This window comes from Manacus candei, unplaced genomic scaffold (genome assembly GCF_025592945.1).
Source record: "Manacus candei isolate 608988 ecotype Guabito, Panama unplaced genomic scaffold, ASM2559294v1 h1tg000033l, whole genome shotgun sequence".
In the NCBI taxonomy this organism is placed as follows: Eukaryota; Metazoa; Chordata; class Aves; order Passeriformes; family Pipridae; genus Manacus; species Manacus candei.
Window position 1 is genome coordinate 9,647,990 of NW_026138081.1, and position 27,975 is coordinate 9,675,964.

The window sequence follows — 27,975 nt, forward strand, 5'->3', positions numbered from 1 at the left end:
CAAGCTTTGTTAACCTGCCCCTAGGTCTGATATCACTGAAATACGTCGAGCCCTAAGCCTTAACAAGGCAATTCTACCGACAAGCAATTTGTCTTTCTAACACGTGGACATCACTTGTTCGCTGCTATCTGTTTCACGGTAAATCACCTTTCTTGTCGATTAGGCTTGGTAGTATACAAACAGCAAACATGAAAGAGCATCCTTTCTGAAGAACATTTTTACACACCCCACGTTTCCCAACATCCCCGCTGGCCCGGCCGCGCTGCCCGGGGCGGAGCGGGGCGGCGGGGGCCGGGCCGGGCCCTCCCCCGAAATGGCGCCGCGGCCGGGGAGGCGCCGAGCGGCGCCCGCGGGGCGTGAATAAAGGGCGGCGGGCGGGGCAGTGGTGCTCCTGGAGGCGCGGGGCCGGCAGCGGAGCCGGGCGAGCGGGGCCGGCGGCGGCGGGAAGAGGGAGGCCGGGCCGCGGCCGGGCGGCTCGGCCCGCCATGAGCAAGGCACAGCTGACGCGGACGGGGATCCTGCGGATGGCGCTGGGCGGTGGCGCCGCCGACCCGCTGCTGCCGGCGGAGGGCGGCGGGGGCCGACGGGCGCCCTTCCTGCTGCGGGCGCTGCGCATCGCCGTGGTGGTCTGCCTCTACTGGTTCACCTCCATCGCCATGGTCTTCCTCAACAAGTACCTGCTGGACAGCCCCTCGCTGCGCCTCGACGCCCCCCTCTTCGTCACCTTCTTCCAGTGCGCCCTGACGGCCGCCCTCTGTCTCGGCCTCAGCTTGGGGGCGGCCTGCGGGACCCCCTGCTCCGGCCTGCCCACTCTCCGCCTCGACCCTAAGGTGTCCCGCAGCGTCCTGCCCCTCTCCGCCGTCTTCATCGGCATGGTCACCTCCAACAACCTCTGCCTCAAGCACGTCGGCGTGGCCTTCTACAACGTGGGGCGCTCCCTCACCACCGTCTTCAACGTGCTGCTCTCCTACCTGCTCCTCAAGCAGACCACCTCCCTCTACGCCCTCCTGGCCTGCGGAGTCATCATAGGTGAGGGGGAGCAGAAGGGGCTGCACCGATCCTGCAGACAGCCCCAGAGAGACAGAGGTGGTGGAATGTCTTTCCCTTGGAAGTCATCCCCATATGTGTGGCAGCTCCCTGGTGAGGTGGGGTAACTCAGGGCTCATGCCTTGCTCTGCCTCCGGCAACTTGCTTTGTATGTCTGGAGGATGTGGATAACTCATTAAGAGAGGAAATTACCCTTGACCGTGGCTCCCTTTTTCTTTTGAGCAGTAAAACCTCTCTGGCCCCTAATGATGCTTAACTTACCTTACCTTTTTTCTTTTTCCCCTGTACAGGCCATAAAACAGCAGGTGGCTTTCTCCCCGTTCCCAAGTGCTTGTTCATTATTAACTTTGGTAACAATAACATTTATGTCAGCACCACTGGGCCCATGCAATGGAGCCAGCCAGTTCAGATAGGCTGAATGCATGTGATGAATGGTTAGCTGATCAAGCCATGCGTAAAACACCACTAGAAGATCTGGTTGTGTGGTTAGGATGTAGGGCTGGGCATTGACTGGCTTAACGGGGATGCTTGCAAGTCTTTAATTCCAAAGGCACTGGGAATGCCAAAAGCTACCTTCCACTGGAGGGTCACTTAGATGCCAAGAATGGTGGAATGTTTATTTCAGTCTGGTTCCAGGTGAACCTGTGTTCACTTTGATACTTAGACAAGTAGATGGATTCAGGTGAAAATGAGAGAAATCTCATCTCCATAGAATAGGTGAACAGGAACAGAACTACTCTTTTTTTTTTCCACCCAAGTGATGCAAGCAATTGCTTTAGCTAATCTATTGTTTGGATACTGCCCAGGAGTATGGTGTCTGCCAGCCTTACAGAGTTTCTCCAAGGCTCTGTCCCCCTGGCTCTGTCTCCTTTTACTGTGAGAGCATTGACAGTATGCCCAGTATGCCTGGAAGTAGCACAGCTGAGCATCCTCTGTGGTCTGACGCAAAGCCCTTTCTGTCAGTGCATTGAACCCTTTTGTATTTGGGCCTAGATTAAAGCATGTTGGCTGCTTTGCAGGTAACTTGCCAGGCCAACTCCAACGTGAAGCAGCTTATGAAAACATGGTGCAGTTCTCCTTCAGTAGCTCATCTCCCCTTTTATGTTTTGCTTATGAGCTGCATAAGGAGACACAAAGCCTGTAGCTCCTGTTTTGGAGGTGGTTGAAGAGTTCATTACCCATCAAAGTTTAATATGTTGAAGATACTGCACACAGTTTCTGCCTTGTGATCTTTTCTCAACCGTGGTTCTTAATATTACATCCATGTATTTACTATCTTTCCCTCTTTTCTGACCTTTTCCTTCCTGTTAACAGGAAAGCCTGTGAGGCTTTTTTTTCCCCAAACCTTTCTACCCATGTAGATTTGTGTATTTTTCTACCCATGTATGAGTTTGCTGTCTTTTCAATTAAAAAATAGTCACACAGTCTCCTGAAAATTACCTATATGCAAAGACTAGCTGAAATAATAGTTTCTGAACTAGTGCTGCCTACTCAGTGTGGGAATTAGTCCTCTGAGATTGAATTAACCGCACAGTAAATTACTTGCCCTCCTAAAATAAATTTTCCCAGGACACTAGTAGTGAACATTTTTGTGTTCACTTAATAGAAAGGGAAAATCCTTAAGCCTGTCTGTTTGCGACTGTGGTTGTTCAGTATAAAGTAGATGATGAATTTCTATGTTTTGAGCCTTTCAGCAGTTTTTCAGGTGATGCCTGATTTGTTTGGTTGCAGGTGGCTTCTGGCTGGGTGTTGACCAGGAAGGAGCAGAGGGCACACTATCATGGACAGGTATATTCTTTGGGATCCTAGCAAGCCTGTGTGTCTCTCTCAATGCCATCTACACCAAGAAGGTGCTGCCTGTGGTGGATGGTAGCATCTGGCGCCTGACCTTCTACAACAATGTCAATGCCTGTGTCCTGTTCTTCCCTCTCATGATGCTGCTGGGCGAGTTCCGCACGCTCTACCACTTTGACAAACTGGGGAGCCCCAGTTTTTGGGGTGTGATGACCCTGGGGGGAGTGTTTGGCTTTGCCATTGGGTATGTGACTGGACTTCAGATTAAGTTCACTAGCCCACTCACCCACAATGTGTCTGGGACAGCCAAGGCCTGTGCCCAAACAGTGCTGGCTGTTATCTACTTTGAGGAAACAAAGAGCTTCCTGTGGTGGACAAGTAACTTGATGGTTTTGGGGGGTTCCTTTGCCTACACGTGGGTGAAAGGACTGGAGATGAGAAAGGCGCAAGAGGATCCTAATGTCAAAAGCGGCGAAAGAAATGAGACTGGTGTGTAGGCAGCTCCTGCACTTCCATTTCTGTGCCTAGGGGGATAACCTTTGGTGCTCATTGCCTCCTGGGGAGAAGAAGAGCAGGGATCAGGAAAAAATTCACCTGCAAAGTGTATGGGGAACTGTGTCAGGAACCGGAGCCAAAGACCTGACTGGATCATGTTTTATCCGTGGGATCTCACCCCTATCAGAGTTGTGGAGAGCATGCGTTATAGAGATCAATTGGGGTTTTTTGTGATTGTTTTTTAAAATGGATGTTGCTATTGACCTAATTGGGGAAATTTGCATCTGTGTGTGTGGGGTGGGTTCCTAGCAGACAAAGACTGGGGTAGGAGCTTTCTGTAGTTAGGGATCTAGAATTAGCTGAATGAATGCAGACTGAAGTTATAAAATCCTGAACCTCAAGGTAAGGAAGAGGCAAGTAGCCAGACTGTTTGGGTTTGACTCCAGTAAACTTCTGCTGTAAAAGGTTTTTGCAACAGCCATTCTTCCTGTTGCCCCATTCAGTGCAGAGGATAGAAATTCCTTCCCTTCTGGCTATGTACAAGTCTAAGCAACAGCAGTGCCTCCAAGTCTTCTTTCCAGCGAGTCAGTATCACATCCTTCTGAGTTTTTTTTCTGTGTTGCCCTACATCTGATATCTCAGTTTGGGGAAGCATACTAAGACTCTGGCATCAAACTTCTTATTACCTCTCCACTGTGTCCCATGAGGGAGAGCAGGCTCGATCCAGTGGACTTTCTCATGGAGGAATGAGCTTGGCCTCTGTGCCTCTCCATGACAGGCAGATGGGGAAAAGTTACTATGAAGTACTTGCTGCCATAGGGTGGGGATCCCACTTCACAGAGTTCACAACACTCTCCTCTTTACCCTCTGTGTAGGGGGTAGGTTTGTGTTTGAAAATGGGGTTGTTACTAATTAGGCTTGTTTCAGGAAACTTGTTTCATACATAGTTTGCATCTCCTCTGGTGTTTGCAGTTTGTCTTTTGACTTGTTCCTTTTGAACATCCCCACGGCCAGCTCAGTGAATCTTCAACTCAAAAAAAAATCCTAGGTTTGCTCAATTGCATCGATCCCTTTGCTTGGAACTTGCTGCTGAACAGTTAGTTCTGCAGAAATCTCTGCCCCTGACATCTGGTCCTGTGCAATACTCTGCTGTGATTTCCGATCCCAAGGGTCAACAGCAACACCCTGTTGTGAGCTGTGATGTTGCACCAGCTTTCTGAATCCCTGGCCCCTTTAAACATAAGGAGTTATTTGAATAGTGATCCTGGGCAATCCATGCCATTGCTTCGTACCCTGCCCAATGGACACTACACGATGTACTGTGCCCCGTGAGTGATGTCTAGCCTCGCCTACAGAAAAACACTCCATTTCTGCCTGGAATATGTTCCTGTTTAATTTGGGAATGTGCCAGGTTTCATGACCACAGGTACCTTTTTATGTAGGCAGCCATTGAGGGTCCTTGAAATATTTTTATTTTATTTTTAATGTTGCTCGTACTGCACGGCGGCCGATCCTGCTGAAGGAAGTCGGGGGTGGCTCCCGGGCTCCGCTGCGGGTGGGATCTCCCTTGCGGGGGTTTCGCGGCCGCTGGGGGGCAGCAGAGCGCCCCGGGTCCCCGCGCGCCCCGCCCAGCGCGCTGATTGGCTGTCGTGGCGCGCGCCAATCACGCGGCGGGGCGGGGGCGGGCGGCGCGCGGTGGCCGCGGCGGCGGGAGTAGGCGGCGGCGATGGCGGCGGCCGCGCTGGGCCCCGCGCCGGCCCTGTGCCGCTCCGTGCACTGGTTCCGCCGCGGGCTGCGGCTCCACGACAACCCGGCGCTGCAGGAAGCGCTGCGGGACGCCACGTCCCTCCGCTGCATCTATATCCTGGACCCCTGGTTCGCCGCCTCCTCCGCCGTGGGCATCAACCGCTGGCGGTGAGTGGCGCCGGGCCTGCGGGCGGGACCGAGCGGGGCGGGAGCGGCGGGACCCGCGGCGGGGAGGGTCCCGCGGCACCGGGGCGTTCTGGGCGCGGCGTGGGCCGTGTCGGTCAGGCCGCATCAGCGGCGGGAGCAGCACCCGCTGCCCTGCCTGTCCCGGCCCACGCACCGCTCCGCCGCCCTCTCTGCAGGAGAGCGGCTGTGCCATGCCCGCTCGGCCTCGCCGCGATGTTCTCAGCGGTGCTGCCTGACTCTGTAGGAGGATGCCTTCAACTTTACGTAATGTCATTAGACCTTCTCCTTATCAGCTGGGCGAATGTATGAGAGCAGCGACCCATGGGCATTTAGCTTTGGGGGACGCTGTTCCCTGGATTTAGAAACAAGCGCAAAGAATCCTTAGCGCTGCGTGGCCTCTCCAGGCCTTCCCTCTGCCCTATGGCTGCTGGGCACGCGTAGGCATGTGCGCACGCAGCTGCGTTCCTTCCACCCCACAAATTTCTATGGAAATACATATCGGCTGCTGCTAAGAAGGTAGAGAGGAAGATATGTGTGGGCTTTTTCCCACTGTCTGCAAATGGAAAAATGTACGGCATGAGTCGCGTGTGCAGAGAACAAGACCTCATGTACCTGTAGCCAGTAACATTACATAACGCTATTGTCTCAGGTCTCAGCTGCCTAAACATTTGGAAACCCAATCCAGGTAGAGATTCTCCTCGGCAAGACTCCCCTGAATACAAATGAGGCAGATCTGCCCTCACACTACCCCGGGACAACCACCTGGCTAAAGATCCCTTGAGAGCCCTTTGAAATGTGGCTGTGCACTATGAAAACTGTAGTAACTGATTGACTCTGCTGTGCACCTTAGCTTCATCTCAAGGAATGGGATTATATGAGTGATACCTGTGCATTTCTAAAACCCCACATGAGAGGATGGCTTAAAATTCTAAATGTGCGTACATTACCTCAATGTACGCATTCAAATTACAGAAAATTGTGGATTCTGTTACAGATAAGTGTTGTAGGAGCCTGAAGTGGTCTTTCAGTAGACCAGACATTCTGCAGGCAGCAGAAATGCCTTTCACGTGCTGCTGTTGTTGCTGACTGTCCCCATTTGGAAGAACCAAAGCACTGCCACAACAGATTAGTTCCTGATCTGTTTAATCCTTGTTTGTTTCTACCAGCATTGTGGAGGAAGGGAAGCAGTTAGTGGTCTTCTTTATGTTGTAGTCGTGGAATATATGAGCAAGTGAAATTTTTAGAATAATGTTTTCTTGGAGGTGTGTGCCTACTGCAGATGTCAGAAACTAGCACCTCTGGCTGTTGGGGAAAAATGTATTAGCAAGTTACTTATGTTGAACAAAGTTCAAAAAAGATGGCATGTGAAAGGTGGAGAAAAGTGTGGACAGGTGTCAGTAAACACCCAAGGGTACTATACTAACTAATTAGAGAACAAGAGTTTATAACCAGAGGTTGAAGTGAAAGTTTGGTTGGTTCCCATTGGGAGACTTGGTTTTGTTTTGCTAATTTTTTTTTAATGCAAATACTTGTATTCAGAGTTCTGTTCTCCAAAGGCAAAGGTTTGCGTTTCACCTAGTTCTCACAAATTTATCATCTTGAAAATTACTTGTTAACTGCACAGCATGTGTGAGCCATATAGGAATAATGCTTGATAAATTTTTAGAACACCTGGGAAAGTTGACATTCCTATTTAATAGATGGAATGTGGGCTAGGGGAGTGGTTTGTTTACCTGGACCTGGTTCTAGATGTTCTGCTTTTTGATAGAGGGCCCCTCTTTCCATGAACTCCCCATCTTTTTCTCCCTTGGGATGTGCAGAGGGAGCTTGTTCTATGTGGTAAGCTCAGTTCACACTATGGGCAGTGCAGCTGAGGAGAGAGGAAACCCCCACTTAATTGTAGCTTAGCTTTCTTAGCTGTGTGTGGTCTTAAGGGAGCTGCTGCTGATACTCCTGTCTCACAGATCATGCTGCAGAGTGATTGTGTAGGTGGGGAGGACCTGTGTGACTGGGAAAGCAAAGATGATAACCTTTAATATTTTATACTTTAGTGAGGGATCAGTCGTTACCTGCAGAAAGCACTTACATGGGTCTTTAGATTTTTGGGGTGAGAGGGAATAGATGAATGCCTTGGTATGCTCTCATCTATGTGTCTTCATGGTGGAAGACGAATTGCAGTTCTCTTTGCAACTATTTTAAATACAGATAATTCTTGCCTCAGGAGATCCTGGTGCTCAGTCTTGTGCTACTGATGAGCTAGGAGAGTACATTTCTCTGCTGTGACATGGTGTATTTGTAGCCAGAACTGTAAAACTTGCACAGTTCTTGCAGTATTTCATTACATTCCTTGGAGTAGTGCATCGATATTTTTCTACTTCATGTGCAAAATCACTCCTTGCCCCTAAATCTATGAAAGAATATACAGTAGGGAATTATATGGTTTATGATTTTCTACGTCTCGTAATGTGGAGAGAGCATCTGACAGGAGTGTTCTCCCAGCGCTGAAGGAGAACATGGGAAGGGGATTTCAGGAAGAAGAAAATTCTGGAAGCCTCTTGCATCTGAACAAGGTGGCTGGTGCTGCAATCTTATAGCAGTTGTTAGACCAGGGATCAATATGAATTCTTGTTTTTGGTTTCTAGTCCGAATTCCAGTTGAATTTGGTGATGCAGGTTTGCTGGAGTTCCATGCAAGTTCTCGTTTGCCTTTTAGCTGTAACCAGTCTGACTGACACTAACTGCTGTTGTTTCTTCTCTGCAGATTTCTACTCCAGTCCCTGGAAGATCTGGACAACAGTTTAAGGAAACTGAACTCTCGCTTGTTTGTTGTCCGAGGGCAGCCAACAGATGTCTTCCCAAGACTCTTTAAAGTAAGAGAATAATTTTTTGGAGCATAGTGAAGAAAAATTGATGGCCTGGTGCTAAACTTGTTTTCACTCACTAATGATTGGAGATTCCTTTGGCATCTCTTTAGCTATAACTAATTCTTCACTGAAACAAACTTTTGTCTTTAACTACTCCTAACTACTATCCATAAGGGCCAGCTTGGGAGCCAGATCCACTCCTGAACTCAGACTGGCAAAGAAATTTAGTAGTAGGGTGTAACCTAGTATCAGGGTGCTCAGGCTTCTCTTTTGGATGGTGGTCTTGACCTTCATTACTATAAGTCACCTCTCACATGGCTGCACTGTAACATACTGACTCTCTTGTGTTGAGAGCTTTTTCTCTGCTGGTCATTTGCTTCCTACAGTTTTTACTTGGGAAGACTGCTGTGTCCATACACCTTTACGGACAACTGGAAAAGCACATTGATCTTTATGAATTGCAAACAGGACTTTGTGTTAAAATTTCAAAATTCAGAAGCTGTTATGTTAGCTGACCTTCCTTTTCTTCTTCTTTTCAAGGATGCACTTCAGTCAGCTCAGCAGCAGAATATGGTTTGGGTCCAAGCTTCTTGCTGATGTACCATTTAGGATGTGGAATATGCAGTTACCTTGATGGTCAATGGTGGATTAGGGGGATACATTTCTAAAGTGGTATGTCAGTGCTGCAGATGTCAGGGCTGACAAGAGCATCTCCTTGAATATCAAGGCTCCTCAAGCAGTATCATTCTTCTCTATCCTGCTCTAAGATTGTATTTCCAATGTCTTTGAAGCTTTCTGACAGCGTCTTTGCTAGAGTGTCAAAACTAAATGAAAAAACACGGTTCCCAGTACTCTTAAGAGTTGGGTTTGTCATGTGGACGGTGCTTTACATATGGTTGACAGAACTAGTGTCCCCAGAGCCTATTATAGACCAGCTGCTGAGAAGGAGAGGTAAACTTGAATCTGTACTGTACTGAATCTGCAGTAAATGGTTCTGATGTGTATTTTCTGGAGGAGGGCAGTACTGGAGAGGGGAATTGCACTATGCAGGTGAGAAGGTGCACTGATACTTATTTTGGCTTCTGCATCTTAATACATGACACAAACTATGTGCTGCTTTTAGTCTTTTCAGAGTCTGGGTTACTTTTATCTTTTGATCTGCAAATAAGTTCTGGCTATTAGTAGTTCATGACCTCTTTATTTTAGTTCAAGGTATTCATGGGATAATTAAAACTTTGTTGGAGAAAAACGCTTGCTTTGGTTAAAGAACAAAAAGTAGTTGGCAGAGTCTGAGGTTTGGAGAGATGGTTGTGAAGTCACCCAGACCTGCCTTTTGCTGTAGTCTGTTTTGTCTGGGGAGGTGAGTTGATGAGTATCTCAGGTGTGCTGTAACAGAGCTGAAAAAAACAGAGGCAAGTTTATGCTATTACATGGTAAATCTATGGCTTCCATGGGGATTCAGGCGTCTGCAGAGCTGCTGCACTGAACAGTGAATTAGCAGCAGCTCATGCCTTGCTGTCAGCTGTTGTGGAAGGAGAGTTATGTCACATGTGGTAATACAGCACTTAGACCTAATATAATTTCTGCTCCTGCTGCCAGTAGCTGAGTTACCTTGTTGCTAACAGTCGCTGCTAAGGCACTATTGTGCATGGATATTGTGAGAAGTGTACTTGTTAGCAATGTGTTAACCTTTGCAGAAGTTTTTTTGTCTCACTCTATCTGAACAAATGTCTGTAATTTTATCTCTTCTGTAAAAGTGTGTTGTTTGTTCACTGAAGTTTGCTCACAATCCTTTGGTGTCTTTTGCCCCTACAGTTTTTCTTTGCTATAGGATAGATAAAAGAGAGAAGTTATTAGTCATGCCTTTTCTTTTGTATATCTGCAGCAATTTACTGTCATACAGCTAACGAGTTTTCTGATTGGTTGTGCTCTGCTTCCTATGTACTACTGTATCCCATAGAGCAGTGGCCTTCTCAAAACTGTAGGAATACATGAATTTAAAGTTTTGGATGTTTACCTAAAATTTCTGTTAGCCTTACATGTTTTTTTTTTATTCCATTCCACTCTTTCAAGGCAGTAATACATATTTCTTCAAGACTAAATCCATCTTTTTCAAGCCTTCCAGCTAATACTGTTTTTCTTATAAAAGAAAAGTTTAAAATGAAGCTGATAAATCACATAGGAGCAGGGCAGGGCCTGGAACATGTCAGTCTGACCCCTGCTCTGAGTTAGGGTGCTGTCACGTTCTTACTTGGAAAAATAAGTGGAGGACCTCTCCAAGATGTACATTCAGTGATACATTTCTCTGTCCTTCCTAAAATTAGTTTTAGGACTGGATCAGCAAGTTTAGAAAAGAATGGGACTTGTGCAGTTGTTTTCTGCTTCTGAATTCCCTTCCCCATCTTTGGCATTATTTTTAATGGTCTTCAGTAAACTAGCCACTTGTTCTTTTGCTTTGTTTCTGTTTTGGAGGTGGAAAAGTCTCCTGTATATACAGAGCTGACTTAGACTGTCTCACTTGGAGAATGTGGTTCCTATGTTAGCTGTGTGAGGGTTGTTTTAAGTGTCTGTAGATTTCTGGCTGTCTTTGACTAAAGTGTTTGCTAAACAAATCTGTGGGCTGCTGCTCTGCTTGATGGATGTCTTGGGAGGGTCGCTGTGGAAACCTTGAAACCTTTTCTCATAGGATTCATTTTCTGAGGAAAACTAGGCCATAGACTTGGAGAACAATCTGTGCTCTAGAAAAGCCTGGAAGAGGCTGAATGCTATTTCATAAGGCCTATTCCATGTAATTTGTCAGGGATCTATTAATTGTATGAAGAGCAGAATAGGTGCATGGCTTGACTAGGGTAAACTTCAGGGATTGCAACTATGTGATCTTTAAGGTTGCTTCCAACCCAAACCATCCTATGATTCTGCAATTCTAAAATAACTCCCAAAAGGTGGGACTTTACCTTAAATCTGAATCACAGTATCATACTCTACTGTACAGACCATAAAGGTTCCCTCAGTTGCCATTCTATGTCCTGCATTTCCTACAACCTGTTTCTTGCGCTTTGGGTTGGACACTGATTCCCCAAGATGTCATGTCTTTAAAGAGACATTGGGAAAAATCTAGAATGTGTTGGTTTTACTTAATGATAGTTTCTACATAAAAATACAGGGTTTTGAGTGGAACATGTCTTGAAAGAGTTGTCTGAAATGCGTTCTCTGCAAATGCTGGAATAGAATGGTAGGGTTACTTTGGGATAGCATATGCAACAAAACAAGGTGTTCCTAGGCTTGGGGACTGAGCTGAGACCTAAGTGATAATAGAGGAGAACTCAACCTCCTCTGACATGTTAAACCTGACATTTGCAAATTTGCATAGCAGATGTGGTGTTTGCTAGAGCTGATAAAATTGTTGAGTCTTTGGTTATCTCAAATCCAGACTGCTGCTCCTCACAGTAACACACTCGAAGCTTCCAGGACTTAACACTGTTCAGGAATTCTGAAATCCATGTTTGTAATTGTGCTTATTAGGAAGGGTCTTCTGTTTGACAGCTGGGTGTATTGTGCTTTTTGCAGGAATGGGGAGTCACTCGTCTCACCTTTGAATACGACTCGGAGCCGTTTGGAAAGGAGAGGGATGCAGCTATCATCAAACTGGCCAAGGAGGCTGGCGTGGAGGTGGTGATAGAGAACTCCCACACCCTCTACGACTTGGACAGGTATGGGGAGAGCAAGGGCAGGGGTGCTGTCTGGGCTAGGTTGGGATTGTCGTGTCTGGGAAGACTTCAGTCTCCTCCATTACACTGATCACTGTCATCCTGTGTGAGCCTAGAAGGATTACTCTCTGCACTCGCACTTTTGATTAGAACACGTCAAAGTGCTCACAGTGACGTGAATGTACAGACAGGTGTTGCCTCAAGCTTATTAAACTCTGCACTTGACCGTCATTGAATTTGCTCAGCTGTGTCCGATTGATTGCTCTCCTTGAGCATGTCCTCACTGTATGGACTGCTTTCTTTTGCTTCATTGTAATAAAGATAGTTGACCTGTTGTCTCAAACAGGCTATGAAGGCAGGGCTTTTATTTCATGGATGTGCCAGGACTACTGGAAGAAGTAAAATAAGGTAGATTGGAACAAACTTACCTTATTCTAAAACCTGAATGCCTTGTCTTTGTTGTGAAGGAGCTTTGTTTTGATGTTGAGTTTTGTATATTTACTTATTGTATATTTACTCTCTCTATATATGTGATTTTAAGCGGTGGAGACAGTCTTTCAGTTAAGACTGAGGTGTGCTTGATTTCAATGATGTACTATTCTTACAGGTTACCTACTTTTTTTTCTTTTCCTTTTTTTTTAAAACTTTTTTTTTATTAGACTTGTGCCAGTAATGCTGAATTTGGATTTTCTCCTATAAATCTTTAACATCCATAACTTCCCATGGGAAGGAGCTTTGCAGTTAGCATATGCCTTGTGGGAATGTTTGTCTTTGGAGCGTTTTCTTCTTAAACCTGTTTCATGAGCAGATACTGCTTTCTAATTTTTATTTACCAGTGTTTATTACATCCTCACCCCTTCAATGTCAATGGGCCTCACATTCTTCCTCATGTCTTCTTTGCGTTTTCCAAGATGGAGAGTCCTAGTTTTAAGTTTTCAGGTGGAATCTGTTCTATATCTCATAAGCTTTGTCACCTTTCTTTGTACTTCTGGGTATTTCTAGAGATGGAGAGCAGTGGTGAAAACTGTAATTAGTGTGCAAAATGTAGGAGCAACATGGATTTTTAGAGTGCTATGATGTTTCCTGTCTTCTTCTAATAGTCCTTCTCCTAATAGTAGCATTATTTTGCTTTTTCTGAGTGCTGTAAACACTGAACTTCTTGGGACTTTCTTCCAGAATGGTCATAGCTATTTGAGGGGCTGCTACTGTATAAATAAGTTTAGGATTGCATAGCTATGCATACAGAGAAACAACATGACCAAAACTGCATTTCATCTGGTGTTTTTGTCAGCTGGTCATGTGGTGTGTAGGGAAGTTTTTAAGTTGCCTCTTACCTTTTGCTATCCCAGATAGCTTATTGCATTAGTAAGCTTTATCATCATGTTCCTTTTTGTCCCTTCCCAGATATTTTTTAAAAAATTTTGAGCAGCACAAGCCCTAGCTCATCCCTGTGTAGTATTTCTCTTCCTGTTGGAAAAATGGATTCCTGCTTTATCCTGTATCTCAATTTTCTGTCTGCATGGACTTTTTCCTTTATCCTGAATCACTGTGGTTTCTTAAAAATGTTTCAGTGAGGGATCTAGTCAGATGGCTTTTCAAAATCCATGTAGGATATTTCAACTGAATCTCCCTTGCCTCAAGCTCAAATGTCACTAATAGATTTTTAGGCACAACTTCCCTTTACCAAGCCCAAATTAACCCCCCAGCATATTGCATATACCCATGCATTCACTGTTTCCATTAGTATTTCCTACCCATCTGCCTAATGCTCATAGCAGACTCTTCCTTCCTCTGATGCCCCTGAAACACTTTTAAAATCTGGAGCTGTATTTGCTTTTTTTCCCCTTTGCAATATTTGGACAGTTTTATGGTACATTCAACAGCTATCAGTTCATGTATTTCATGATGCCCTTTACAGTTTCCAGGTGAATATTTGCTGGTCCAGGCAAGCTTTTGCTGTTCAAGCATAATTTGTTTTGTGGCAGTGATCTCCCAGTCTGTGATCACATCTGATACATGTCCTTTAAAAAAATCAAGATTCGTAACCTTTGTAGATACCTCCATAGTGAATACACTTGCAAAAATAAATGCAGAGGGTTTTGCTGTGCTGTTACAGTCTCTGCTTTTTTTAATGACTTGATCACCTCTGGGCTCCATAAATATCCTGGAGTGTCTGTAAAGGGCATTTTTTTAATTTTTTTTTTTTTTTTTTTTTTTTTTTTTTTACTATTTAAGCTTTTTTCAAAAGGTTTCTCAAACTTTCATTTGGGTTGGAAGGTGCAAAGGAGGCTGTGGTTTTTAATTTAACCTACCAGGTTGATGGGTTTCTATCTTTATCTTCATTTTTCTGAAGGATTCTGCCTTCTATTGTCTTTGCTGATGTTATTCTTTAATTGCTTTGACTCCTGTGATCTTTCTGAAATGTTTTTTCATGGTTTGTGTGCAATTGTTGAATTTTTTTCCCCCAAAATCATTACCTCTCAGTGATCTTCATCTCAGCTTGTTCTTTTTGCTTAGCACACTTTCTTACTTTTTTAAATGCGTTTCCCTTATTGAAAGCAAAGTCATTATGGTATTGTTGCTCCTGGAAAGTTGATAAATTGATGCATGCCAAAGTCATAATTAGTGCAGGCAAGTGATAACTAACATTTCAGCTATACCTTTGCACAGCCTGAGACCAAATAATGAATTGCCTCTCCTTGTGGGTTCTTCATTAGCTGTTCCATGGAGAAGTCCTTTATGGCAACAATAAAATGGGGTTTTGGCAGCTGATGGGGTGTGGCAGCTACCCAGTCTGTGTGGACACAGTTGAAGTCTCCAATTACACTGACATTTCTTCCTTCTTGGCATCTCTGAGATTTCTCAGCAGATGGTAATACAGTTCTGATTTCTCCTGGAAGCCTCATAGTGTATCACCCTCCAGCTGTGTTACCATCTTCTAAGTCACAGTATGTGTTCTTCCTCTGCTCACCCTAATGTTTTTCCTGCATAGTTAGCTGGCAGTAATAGTACCTGGTAGTAGCATCCTACTTCTCATCTTTCTTTAATCAGATTTCCAACAAGATTGTTAGCCTGGTTTTAAGCAATTTAGACTAATCTTCCACAGCTACATACGTGATTCCAGCAGTTCTCCCCTTGCCCTTCCTGGACACGGTGCCTGGCCAGGGAGGCAGGAGGCAGGGCTGCAGCACTTTGGGACCACCTCCAGCAGCTCCTTTTAAACATTTACCAAGAGCCTGTGCAGTTAACTTCTGAATTTGACCAGTTGTACCCAGTGGGAAGATTGCAATGTGCCCCTTGTTGGCACTGCCAGCATAGCTGTGTGATTATCAGAGCATCTTTCCCCTGCTCTCCCCAGAACAAAGAGAGGGCTATAGAAACTCAATATCAGTGCTGGAGAACACTCCTGAGAAAATCTGGGAATTCCCAGTCAAGATTAGCGATGCTCAGGTTGTAGAAGTTAGACAGAAAAGATAATCTCTTGGATGTTATCCTAGCCTGCTCGAAGTCTTTACTTGGCAATTATTCTGTCTGACAGCTTCCAGATGACAGGTTGTTTTGTCTCTTCTCTGGATCTGCCTATTTTCTCCTTAGGATCTAAATCCTTTGTAGTGTGATCACTGATGGTCAGCACTGTGGTTTCCATAATCCCAGGCAGGCCTGGGTTATTCTAAGGGAGTGGTTTAGGTCAGAAAAGAACATTGTGATCTTGTATGTTTGTAGCACGCATCCAGAAGCAGCTTTTCCTCAAATGCCCTAGCCTAAGGCTGAAATGTTAGTTAAACATGTTTTAATAGAAGCACATCCTAACCAAGCACTGGAGAAGCGTGCACGCCTTGGTGGTTCTGCAGTTCAGTACTCTATTGTAAAAAGATGGGTTATTTCCATCTGAGAAGTTCAAGTCAAACTTGTGCCTGCCAGATCTTGTTATCCTCTCCTATCTTGCATGATACTCTGGTGTCAGGTGTTTTCCCCCAGTACAGATACCCAGCCTGTCATCAAGTCACATCTTCATCTTTCATCTGCTCAGTATGTGTCTGCAGAAGTTGAATTGTTTGTACTTTGTTCAGCATCTGTTGGATGTTCAGCATCTGTTGCTTATCTCTCCATATCTTCTTCGAATCTGTAGAAATACCCCTTGTCTTACGTACACGTAGCCCTACGTGAGCTCTCTGGAGCAGGGAATTAGATCAGAGCAATTGCATAAGCTGGCAAGGCTAACTAAATGGTCCGCGTGAATTGGTAGTGGGGTGCGCTGAGCAGCCTGCTTGCCGAGTGCTGGCAGCCAGCTCTTCCTCATGCAAGGAAGCAGGGGGAGTATATTCAGTCTCTTGCCAGAACCTGGCCCTGTTATTTGTAAGTGAGCTGAGGTTTCAGGTTTCTGAGGCAAGCAGTTTTCCCTGTCCCCTTAGCCATCCTGCTGTGGCACCTCTGTGGAGGTGCAAGTCAGAAGCTGATACCTGTGAGGGTGTGCATTCTAGTCTGCAGACACTCTGCTGTCACAGGTAGGACTGTAGGATACCTTATAATCATAGCAGTGCTGGAACTGTGGTTGCTCAGGTTTTGGTTGCCTGCTTTCTTGAGTTCAAGTGTGACTGTGTGACTGACGGTGAAAAAGACCTTCATAACTTCTGGTACCGAGGTACTACTGTCAGGTAATGCTGGGCAGTATAGTGCTAGTTTGGTAGCACAGCCATTTCGTGTGCTCACTAACTAAGGTTAGGTTCTGTGTGATCAATACAGTGATTCTACTCTTCTCTGTTCCACTTCAAAAAAACTAAAAAAAATTGCCACATGCTGTCTGTGGGTTGCACTGGGGGAGATGGATGAAATGGGAGTATTAAATCCTGGGAAGGGATCTCCCTTTTTTTCTCACTGGTGAAAGTCCTGTGAGGTTATTATATGGGCTGGATTAGAAGAACAGTGTGAGGAAGGAAAGGCCTCCTGCTTGAGGAGCTTCCTGTATAAATCTTTGTACAGAAGGCTGAACAGCACTACAATACCCAGTATGTGTGGTATAATAATCCAGTATTGTGCAATACCAAATATTCAATACTGCTTTTCATGGCAGTATTGTGAGAGGTCCAGGTTTTGTGCATCGTGCCAGTGAAATGTGCAACTTGTCCTAGTCCTATTTAGAAGATTTGTATCCCAGATCCAGTAACACTGTTTAGGAATTCAGGAGCTGTACTAGGTAACTTCACTCATATTCGCTATCTTGATGATGTTACATACAGACACTGGCATCCTGCTAGTCACAGTGATTTTCTCCAAGTAGCTAGCTGACCACAAAAGTTTTAGCTGTGGATCTAGGATGTGGTGTGGTGGTCTGAATCTCGGATTGAGCTGCAGCCTCAGCAGATCTGTGGAAGAGGACTGAAAACAGAGGCATTGTGAAAGAAGTAGCTTCCCTGCCCCCATCCCAAGCACCTCAGGGCAGACACAGTTCAGCTTTGTCACCTTTTCTAAGCTCTGAATTCCTATGGAAACAAGTGAGCCTCTCTAGAGTGCTGTAACTGGAAATGCTTCACTTCTGTTCCAGTGACAACACTGATTTTCTGGGGATCTTTGGCTGGTCCTGTTTGGCAGCTCCAGGACTCAAAGCAAGCCACAGAGAAGATAGTGGTGGGTAGTATTCATGAGAGTTGTTATTTCTTGCCATCTCTGGGGTGTTAAACGGAGACAGCCAAAAAGTGCATATGGGAAAGCAGAGGAGATGCACTCTGGTGTAGTGATGTAGGACAGGATGTGTTGGGTGCAAGGCAAATACAAACAAATACACCAGCCAGGACGGGGCAGAGTGCTGTGGGCACTAAAATTGTACAGTGCTTTGTACTCTTTGCACATCCCGATAGCCCTCCCTCCCTCCCACCCTCCATGCCCTGTTCGTTAGAGTCTTTTATCTTCTCCCAGTGTTTACAACTTGAAAGCAGAAACACGGGAGGAAACTACAGGTGGCTTCATTTTTAATCTCTGCCACTGTGCTGCCTGTGGGGAAGCTCCCCTTCCCTCGGTGTGCTCTCCTGCGGGGTCACCGAGGCGCACACGTGCGGGACCGCCCGCGGCCGGCGTGTCGCTCCGCCCCGCTACACGTGCGGCGGCGGGGGAAGGGACGGCACATGGCGACCGCCGGAACACTCGGCTTTAAGCCTGGCCCCTTGCATAAGCTGTTGATTGTAATGGGTGGGGAAAGCTGCTGTGCTTCAGCTCCTGTGTGAGCTGTGAGGTTGGCTGCCTCAGCTTTATGTAATGCTGGTGATCCCTGTACTGTCTGCTTTGCTGTTAACTCCTTCCTCTCCCTGCAGGAGAGGGGTTAAAAATGGCATCTTTCAGCCTGGGGAAGCTTGCCTTGCCCAGGGAAGCTTACCTTGCCCAGAGGACTTCTCAAAGCTCTCTGTCCCAGGAAAAAATAAACTGCATGGCCCCAGCAGGTTGTGGTTGCTTAGTGAAGTAGAGGAATGAGGAACCGTGACTTTCTCTTTCTGTAGCATGATCTGACATAGGTGAATAGCGTGACATGGGGCTGCTGTGACCTTATGGCATGGGGGAGGATGGTGATTTCCCTAATCACAGGGAGAGAGGAATGATGCAAACTGGGATTTGCCTCATCTGAGATAGGTGGAGGAGGGGTCACTAATGGGCTAGGTCCTCCGTGTCAGACAAGGAGGAAGTAAGGTCAGAATCAGGTTAGGATATCACAAGGTGTCAGGGGAATAGATGCAGGTCCAGGATTTGCCATCTTGGGGAAACAGAAAGGCAGTAATCAAATTGAGATTTCATACAGGGGTCTGATTAGGAGCTCTGGGAGAGAGGTATGGTGCAAAGTCTGAATTCAGCTGGAGCTGTTTTGAGGTTTATTCCTATGGAGACGAGTAAGTATGTGCAGTGTTTTGTTTTCTGATGTATTTTGGGATCTTGTTTGTTTGGTTTTAGTATCCCTTTGAAGAATGCATCAAGTGAAAGGTAGGTCTATAAGGATTTTTGTATCCAAAGTAAAAGGCTATCCTGAACGGAGATAGCAGGGTACAGTTTGCATGTCATTTACTTGTGTATTCTGTGTTAGTGAGGCTGTGTTGTTTCACCCTGCTTATTTTATCTCCAGAATAATTGAGCTGAATGGCCACAAGCCACCACTCACCTACAAGCGCTTCCAGGCCATCATTAGCCGTATGGAGCTCCCAAAGAAGCCAGTGAGCACTGTAATAAGTCAGCAGATGGAGACGTGTAAAGTGGACATCCAGGAAAACCATGATGATGTTTATGGGGTCCCATCGCTGGAAGAGCTGGGTATGTGTCAAGAGCGAAGGCAAGGATTAACTGCCAGCTGAAACAGGATCTACTGAAGCTGTTTCCGATGGCTAACACATGTTCTCACCTAACATGGGCTACCTCTAGCCATAGAAGCAGGCTAATGTTTTTAGTGAGTGCTGGACCTTGTGGTGTCCCTTGCACTGCTGTCGATGCCCAGCATCCCTCTTAGCATTGCTCTGAAGTGCTCTGCATCTGTCCTTATGTTCTCTGCTATACTGAGCATGTAACCACTGTATCAGTATCTCATGTCCTCACCAGCTGCTTTCCTCCTACTGCCATCTCAGACACATTGTGTAACAGACCTGAAGAGGTAAACTATGTAACAGGCTTAGATAATTTCATTCACTTATTGCCAAGCAGCACCAATTTGGGAGCTTAGCAAGACAAAAAATATTACAGAAGCTTCTTTCACTCTTCCTGCTATGCCTTATGGTCCTGTGTTTTCCTTGAAGAAGCAGAATGAATGGCTGAGGCAGGAGGAATGCAACACCTACAGGGAATTGAATCTAAATGCACGGGAAGAAGGGATTAATGCAGAATATTTTCTGTGACTGGAGGCTCCATACCAGCTATATAGGAAGTATCACTTTGTACCTTAAGGTGCAATTTCAACAGGCGTTGTAGAAGTGTGGGGCTTCACAACAGGAGTATCTTCAGAGCCACAGTCCTGCATTGATCCACTTGCTTTATTGCCTGGCCCAATGTGAAACTGCCTGTAACCTTACACTGCTCTGCTTGCTGCCAGGGGAAGCTCCTCTGTCAGCTCAGAGCAGTGCAGGGAGACTGCATTATTGCTTCACTCATTGCAGCAGTTCTCTAGCACTAATCCAGTGCCTTCCCCAGCACAAACTTTCAGCAGAATAGGAGCCTCACTAGGAGCAGCCAGGCTATCTAGTGAGCTGCAGATGTCAACGGCAAGGTATTTTGTGAGGCAGAGTTGTGGAGCAGATGTTCCATTGCCAGCTACTCTGGCCTTTGAAGCAGAGCCCTATGGGTAGTACTGACACACCAGAGAGACTGCTGGCAGTGAACAACGGGGGAAGTCACAATAAGGCTGCCAGAAGTACTGCAGGGAGAGGCCCTTGTAGTGCAGTGTCATGAGCAGGTGCTCCCCATGTTCCACATGATTTGCCTGCTGTACAAGGATTAGAGCAGCAAGTAAGCCATGTTAGTCAACTGTAATATGTAGTGTCTTGCTGTTATTAATGCTTCATCCAATATCTATACTCTTTGTCTAGGCGTGGCTTCAAATCTTACAAAGTTCTTTCTCTCAGGCTTTCCTACAGATGGTCTTGCCCCTGCAGTTTGGCAAGGAGGAGAGACGGAAGCTTTGGCGCGACTGGATAAACACTTGGAAAGAAAGGTAGCCCCTGTTATTTAAGTGGCGATTCCTGCAGACTGTGCCTCCAAATGAAAAATGTAGAGGGTTACCCATTACTCTGTTCCCTGCTCTTCCTAGCAGTGGTCATAGCGTTCACCTCTGGAAAGGAGTGTTTGGTATTTTTGGAGTACATCTGTGATCTTGGTTTGTGTGTGGAGCAGGGAGCTCCTGGGCTTCCTCAGACCCAAAGAATTAGAGCTGTATATCATTAATGCTGCTGTTTGAAGCAGAGAGGATTCTTTTCCTTGTTTCTACCTCTCAGTTTCCTTTAGAGGAGTGCAAACTTGGAAACTCTCCTGTAAGTTGTTCAGTCCCTGCTACACACTGCACACCATCTCTTTTTATCTTTAGTTGAGGTATTAGTGCGAGTACATGCTTAAAAAAGAATGCCTTCCCCTTCAACCTGCTAATAGGTTGTCTCACTGACTGGCATTCCTTGAGCCCCTTGCTGAAATAATCAAATTTTTTTCAATATGTTCTTGATTATAATGCATAAGGCAAACAATTTCAAAGTAATGAAAGGTGACCCAGCTGCAGAAGCATGACTCAGTTTTAACCAGTTTGTACTTCTTTAATGCTGGGTGGCTTGGTGGTAGTTGTGAAAATCAAAGCATAAATACTTGCGCTGAAGGGAGACTAAACTTTCAACATAATGCTCCACAAAAAGGTCAGAATTTCCCTGATTTTCTTCTTTAGTGTGCGAAATGAGATAGATATACCTCGATATAAACAGTTGTATTATCCTGTATCCCTAGGAACTGTCAGGGTTATTAACTCCTACATGCAAAGCTAAAATAATCCTTTTCTTTGCCAAAATAACTAACTGGTTTAAATCCTGGAGGAAAGGGTTTGCATTTCTTGAATGGGGCATGGGGGTTGGGATTGCCCGGTAGAGATCTCTCCCAGCAGTGATTGGAAGTGAACAGAAGAGGCTGTGCTGTTAGACCTGAGTGATCTCCCCACCTGCAAGGAGGCCTGCCCTTAACAATGTCCCACAAATACATGGGGGTTTTGGCTGATTTCTCCTGAATCTATCTAGGCGTGGGTTGCAAATTACGAAAGACCAAGGATGAACGCCAATTCATTGCTGGCCAGCCCTACAGGACTCAGTCCCTACCTGCGTTTTGGCTGCTTGTCCTGCCGCTTGTTTTACTATCGTCTCTGGGAGCTGTATAAGAAGGTAAGACAAAAGAGACGTGGAGAGCAGGCTGAGTTTGAGCATATATGTAGCATGATGCTGGTTCCCAGACAGTGCCAGAACGGGTACAAAAGTTCCAGTTGCCTCCCTCATGTTTGACTGTTGGGCTGAGCTTGTTGCTGTTACAGAAGAGGCTCTTGGGTGAGAAAGAGATTCTTCTGTAAATACTCTAGCAAACCTTAAATCTACTGGTACCTGGTTCTTCAGTCTGGACTTCTGCGTTACAAGCCACATAGAGCCTTTTACTGTTAGTTTTGTGTAATTCCAGTCACTTGTCAGGGTACTGAGTGAACCAAAAACAGTGCTCTGACTTAACCACTTAGGGTTTCTGGTAAGGGGTGCTCCTTTATTGCAGTGGTCGGCAACTGACCTGGGAAATGCGTATAAATGCTTAGGTGGCTTATGGCTCAGCTGCATGAAGGCAGTCCTCCTGTGCTTGTGAATATCCTTGTTCCCTCCTCCATAGGTGAAGCGGAACAGCACGCCCCCCCTCTCTCTGTACGGACAGCTTCTGTGGAGGGAGTTTTTCTACACAGCAGCCACCAACAACCCGAAGTTCGATCGCATGGAAGGGAATCCCATCTGCATACAAATTCCCTGGGACAGGAACCCTGAAGCCTTGGCAAAGTGGGCAGAGGGCAAGACAGGCTTCCCTTGGATAGATGCAATCATGACCCAACTGAGACAAGAAGGATGGATCCACCATCTGGCTAGGCACGCAGTGGCCTGCTTCCTGACCAGGGGTGACCTCTGGATCAGCTGGGAGTCAGGAGTCAGGGTGAGTCCTGGCATTTTCAGATATTTGCAGGAGGCCAAAAGGAAAACAAAATCTCCCTGGCGTTCGCTGCAAGGATGGGCACACAGGTATGGCTTTTGCTTCATGTGTAAAAGGTGCATGGAAGAGAGGATTTGCTAGCAGGCTCTTGGCCAGCCAACAGCCTGACTTCTTTCTGCCTTCTACTCTGAGGTTCTGACAGTATCACAAGCCTTGAGTAACCATAAGTAAATGTATGTGGGACCCACTGGTAAATATGGACTAGGGTTTTGGGGACTTTTTTGGTCTTTTGGGGGTTTTTTTTGCTAAAAATTCTCTCAGTCCATCTGTTTTCTTTGCAAGTTTAATGCCACTTTTTAACCGGACCTTTTTCCTCATTGTGTAATCCATCACCGTGCCGGTCAGGGAACGCTCCATGACTGTGAAATCTGAGTCTAGAGTCTCTCAAGGAAAGAGGTAAAAGACCCTCCTCTTGGGCCATCTGAAGGGACAGACATCTTGAAACCTACCCAGTGTACATACTGCCCTACATAAAAAGTGGAGGCAGGAGTATCTAGTCATGAAGCTGACAAAGCAGAGCATAATTGAAAGTGCTGCTTAAGGTGCAGCATCTATGCATGGATGTGAGTGAGTTATTGCTGAAACCTTTCTGCCTCTCAGTAATAGTGTGCTCTGGGACTTTCAGAGGGGTTCTTCCATCTTGCTTTGGTGCACGTTCTTCTGTGCAGCATCCTCTCCTTCCCACGGTTGGTGCTTTGCACTTGTTATGCCTGCCAGGGTAGGATCAATACCCAAAGCTTGCTGCAGCACTAGGTAGTGATTTAGTCTGTAGCTGCATGAGAGATAAGCCAGCACTTTATCAGTGTGAGCAGACCATGCCTCTGTATGTGAAAGTGTCAGGAAGTGAGATATATTGACCAGCCAACTGCCTTCAGCCAGCAGATCGCCTCTTTGCTGCCGCTCTGTTCTCATAGCTCAGTGCCTGCCATTTGAAATAGCATCTTGGGTCCTACTGCCACAAAGTCCTGTCTGGGGAAGCTCTCAGTGCCTTTTTCTCCAATTGCTGCAGGTATTTGACGAACTATTACTGGATGCAGATTTCAGTGTAAACGCAGGCAGCTGGATGTGGCTTTCGTGCAGCGCATTCTTCCAACAGTTCTTCCACTGTTACTGCCCTGTGGGCTTCGGACGTCGCACAGACCCCAGTGGTGACTATGTTAAGTAAGTGATATGACTGCAGCTTCCTTGTTGCTGGATCTGTGAGCCCGAGTCAATCAGTGGCTGACAGGTGCATGGTGCTTTCTGTGCATCGTGTGTGCTACGTTGCTTTTTACTTGTGTTGCAGGAGGTATCTGCCCAAACTGAAAGGTTTCCCCTCACGATATATCTATGAACCATGGAATGCTCCAGAGTCTGTGCAGAAGGCAGCCAAGTGCATCATTGGGGTGGACTACCCCAAACCCATGGTGAACCACGCAGAGACCAGCCGACTGAACATTGAGCGCATGAAGCAGATCTACCAGCAGCTGTCACGCTATCGGGGCCTCTGTAAGTACCAACAATTGCAAAAGTTTGTGTCTAATATGAGATAAAATGCTGGGAGGAAAGGTCATGATTTAAAATAGATAGCACTTGTCTCTCTGGCCAGTCCTTGCAAGAGAAAGCAGTCCCTGCCAAATCTGCGCAATTGGTTTCCAGGGAGAACTCCATTGAGCTGCTGGACAGCTAAAAGGAATAGAGTTTGATTAGTTTTGAGAGCTGCTGATAGCAAGTCACCATCCATATACCACCAGTGGTCCATTCTTCACTTTGGAAGAAAACCTAGGCAGTGCATCCTAAATAAATATGCTGGTGGATCACAGGATGTGTCTGTGGTCAGCACTGGGTGAGCGCAGCTCTGAACTCCTGCTTTGGGATATGGATGTGCTGTTTGGTGATCACTATGGTGTTCCCATGTGAAAGGCTTGTCCCACCCCAGGTGTGTTTTGTTTCTTAATATAATATCCTCTTGCTGTTTTCTAGGTTTACTGGCATCAGTCCCTTCATGTGTGGAAGATCTTAGTGGCCCGGTCACAGACACGGCTTCAGGGCAGGGCTGCAGCACCAGTACAGGTGAGTTGGAGTTATTTGTGTGCTTTTGAGTTTCCTGTTGACTTATAAGTTACAGGCAGGAGAAGATGATCCTTTTCTAATAGGAAGAGGGTGTATTGCTAGGAAAATATAGATCACATTCACATTCCTTTCAACTTTCTTCAGAAGTCCCCAGTGAGCCTTCATTTCTAAAAGGGCTGAAGAATAAGAGTTCATTAAAGTTACTCTTTTACTGCCTGTATGGGATCATATGCAGCCACTTAAGGGAGAAGTGCAGATCACTGTAGGGCTAATCAGGTAAAATTAAGCTGTCCTCTGTCAAAGAAGGATGCTTTTATGTTTGTTCTGGGGGACTTCATTCTGCTTTTAACAAAGCATTTTTTTAAAAGTTTCCAGGAAGCCTATGGCAACACAACTCTGTGCTTGTGGGCTGCAGAGTCTTCTTTCTCCCAGCCCTGTAGCAGATTAGGCCAGGGTGTATGTGTGAGGCCACCTAAAGGCAGGGGAAGTGTTGCAATGACTCTTCTTCTTCTGCAGCGGTGAGGCTGTCGCAAGCAGACCAGGCTTCTCCAAAACGCAAACATGAGGGAGCAGAAGAGCCATGCACTGAAGAACTGTACAAACGAGCTAAAGTGACAGGTCTCCCTGCTTCAGAGATCCCTGGCAAGAGTTTATGATTGTGAGTAGTTCCTAGTGTGATCTGGCTTAAACTACCTGGTTATGGAAGCTAACAAGGCTTAATCTTATTTACTTGCTGCATTGTAATGAACAAAGTGGACTTCTTGTGGAGGGATGTGGCTCCTAACTGTATTTCCATAACCCTATAATTTGCCCATTGGTTGTTTTGCATGATAAGCTGTTAGCTCAGTTGTCCAGCGGAGAGCAGTGCCCTGCTGCTGGAGCAGGCATGGAGCACAGTTGTGGGTTTGCTCTGGCGAAGCTGCTTCTCCTTCCACAGAGTGGGTTCGCAGCCAGGTTTGCCCGTGTGGTGAGGATATGGGCTAGAGGAGGGGAACAATCAGGTTCAGTCATCTGCCTCCAATGCTCCAGATCCCAGGAGGGAAAGAGCTGGTCACATGTTTTGGCAATTTTTCAGTATGAGAGAGGAGGTCAAGGCAAATTGTGTCTTCTGCTTTCTCCTACAGCCAGCGACGAGCACCCTACCAGTGAAGAGGGAGAGTGCTGAAGAGGTGACCAGAAGAGTAGGACTGCTGCCACAGAGGGACTGGAACTTGTGATCTGCAACAGAAAATCTGGGGTCACATAGAACTGTGTAATTCCAGTAGCTGCCGCAGAAGGGCACTGCATTACATATGCTTGAGAATATTTGGCTTTCTGACCTCCAAAGAGCCAAATATGTCTCTTCTCAGCCATGCCCCAAATCTGCCCACATTTAAGGGAGCAAGAGCCTTCTGTCAACTTGTTCACTCGCAGGTGTATCTTTATTTTCTGACAGTGGTTCAGTGCATGTGACTTGATGCATTGATGTAGGAATCAGCATCTGCGTGTCTCACAAATAGTGAACATTCATTCTCATCAATACTACTAGGCAGTGATGTGTGCTGATTAATTCAAATTATAGTAGGTCTTGAGAAGGAAACTGCTACAATGTGAAAAATAGGGTACCCATCCTACGAGAGAACAAGGAAAACTTGATATTTCTTTGGTTAGGCTGGGCTGACGTCGGAATGCTTTCTGAGTAAATCAAGGTAGTGCTTCTATAGGATGGAAACAAAATGAAGGTCAACTGTAGCACAGGAACAGATACAAACTTACACTTAAAAGGCACTTAAAACTTTCCTGCAAAAGAACCTTGCTGCTGCAAGGTGAGCCATAGTGCTGTTGCCTGGAATGGGCAGCTTCGGAGGTGTTTGACATCTGGGGAAGAGGCACTCTGAGAGAAAAGGAATTCTGCAGAGAATAAGATCATGCCTTGATATGAACGAAGCAGTGTCTCAGATCAGGTGTGGTCCAAATAATAAGGGAGCTACACCTGAGCCCAGCACTCTACAGCATTTCCTTCCCTGAATGAGTACTCTCTCAAATGAAGTGACCTATGTCTGGTGTGTAGACTGTGGAGTGCCTCATACTGATAGAGGATGTATTACACATCAGCTCCTTGAAGTGAGTCTTCCTCAAGTCAGAGTCCAGTGTCCATTCTGTGTGCCCATTCTGTTTGCTCTTTTCTGTATTGGCATCTGTGTTTTGAGTTTCTACGCAGTATACTCCTGTACCTCTTGCCCTGCACGCTGCTCCTCCTTGCCATTTGCATTCACGCTGGTGCTTTGTAGCCTAGTGGAACGACTGTGTAGCTGTCCTGGCTCTTAACCATACACTCCTTGCCCAGTCCTCTTACATGTCACTCCAGCACAGTGCTGGCAGAGCACCTCTGCCTGTCACCGAAAGCACAAGGGAGGGTAGTACTGCAGAAGATTCTCTCTTGTGGCTGTTTTCAAGAGGGATTAGGCTGAGTAGCTAGTCCTGTGCAATGGGCTGCTGTTGGCACAGTTTTCATTTGCTGTCCAAAACCTTTCATCCATGCCTGGCACAGATAGTGTGGGGCTATATGTGAGCTTATGCAACTACCAGCTTGGGGAGTATAGGAGTTGTCTCCCATTCTGACTGGGATAATCAGATTCAGTTTCGAAGCCCGTGTTTGAACCCAGAGCAATAGGGCTGCGAATTGAAACTGACTCAAATGTATCTGAGAAACCTGAAATGGTTGAATTGAATCTGTGAGTAAATTTATTGAATAGCTGAATAACCTTTCCTTCCCACTCCCTAAGGCATTGACCCTGTATTCTTTTTCCCAAGGGAATCCATTGGGCAGACTGAACAAGTAAACAAAGAGTCGCTCTTCCTAACCTTACTTTCTTCTAGACTACTATTCATAGCCTGCCTGGTGGATAGCCCTGTCATCAGCAGGTTTTGTCCCTTTCAGTCTGACCCAGATATTACTCCTACTGTCTTGGGGGTAGAAAGGTATAAAGAAAAAGAGATACTCCCCCACCCCCATCTTCTGCTGCAGAGAGAAGAAAGGGGAAAGACATGAACTTTGTGCACTTAGGTTACAGAAGTTGTGACTTTTGTCATTTGGAGAGTTTCTTGCTTAGGCAATGGTCTGTAAATACAACTTTTTATAAATGTCTTTAACCCCCTCTTTCCTGTCATCCAAATTATTTCGCATGGTAAGTGGCATTTTGGGGGCTGGATCTGTGGGGTAAGGAGTCAAAGGAAGGGGAGGCCACATCTTCTAAGTGATCTCTTAGAAGGCTTTGTCGGGGAGGAGGAAATCACATTTGCAAGGTTTCTGTCAGCACCTGGAATATGGATGGTGGCATTTGGAAGAGCTGCACCTTGGATAGTAGCACTGGGAAGGAC

The 27,975-nt window shown here is 46.1% G+C and overlaps 2 protein-coding genes across 2 annotated transcripts; both read left to right on the top strand.

Annotated features, from left to right (window-relative positions):
* Nucleotides 1–432: 432 nt before the first annotated feature.
* On the top strand, nucleotides 433–4,804 carry SLC35C1 (solute carrier family 35 member C1). Its single transcript, XM_051791694.1, has 2 exons — nucleotides 433–1,029; nucleotides 2,779–4,804. Exons 1-2 carry the CDS (start codon nucleotides 486–488, stop codon nucleotides 3,336–3,338), a joined length of 1,104 nt encoding a protein of 367 aa, XP_051647654.1. The 5' UTR covers nucleotides 433–485; the 3' UTR covers nucleotides 3,339–4,804.
* Nucleotides 4,805–5,014: 210 nt separating this feature from the next.
* On the top strand, nucleotides 5,015–27,752 carry CRY2 (cryptochrome circadian regulator 2). The gene is made up of 12 exons (XM_051791646.1): nucleotides 5,015–5,250; nucleotides 8,029–8,137; nucleotides 11,699–11,841; nucleotides 18,941–19,125; nucleotides 20,424–20,512; nucleotides 21,570–21,710; nucleotides 22,195–22,506; nucleotides 23,573–23,724; nucleotides 23,849–24,051; nucleotides 24,526–24,615; nucleotides 25,132–25,273; nucleotides 25,740–27,752. Exons 1-11 carry the CDS (start codon nucleotides 5,063–5,065, stop codon nucleotides 25,269–25,271), a joined length of 1,752 nt encoding a protein of 583 aa, XP_051647606.1. The 5' UTR covers nucleotides 5,015–5,062; the 3' UTR covers nucleotides 25,272–25,273; nucleotides 25,740–27,752.
* Nucleotides 27,753–27,975: the final 223 nt, after the last annotated feature.

Bases quoted from the DNA above. Each gene is read 5' to 3' on its own strand.
- SLC35C1 (XM_051791694.1), top strand. From the start codon at position 486: ATGAGCAAGGCACAGCTGACGCGGACGGGGATCCTGCGGATGGCGCTG. The intron at 1,030-2,778 runs GTGAGGGGGAGC...GTTTGGTTGCAG, and splicing joins GGCCTGCGGAGTCATCATAG to GTGGCTTCTGGCTGGGTGTT.
- CRY2 (XM_051791646.1), top strand. From the start codon at position 5,063: ATGGCGGCGGCCGCGCTGGGCCCCGCGCCGGCCCTGTGCCGCTCCGTG. The intron at 5,251-8,028 runs GTGAGTGGCGCC...TCTTCTCTGCAG, and splicing joins GTGGGCATCAACCGCTGGCG to ATTTCTACTCCAGTCCCTGG. The intron at 11,842-18,940 runs GTATGGGGAGAG...TTTTATCTCCAG, and splicing joins ACCCTCTACGACTTGGACAG to AATAATTGAGCTGAATGGCC.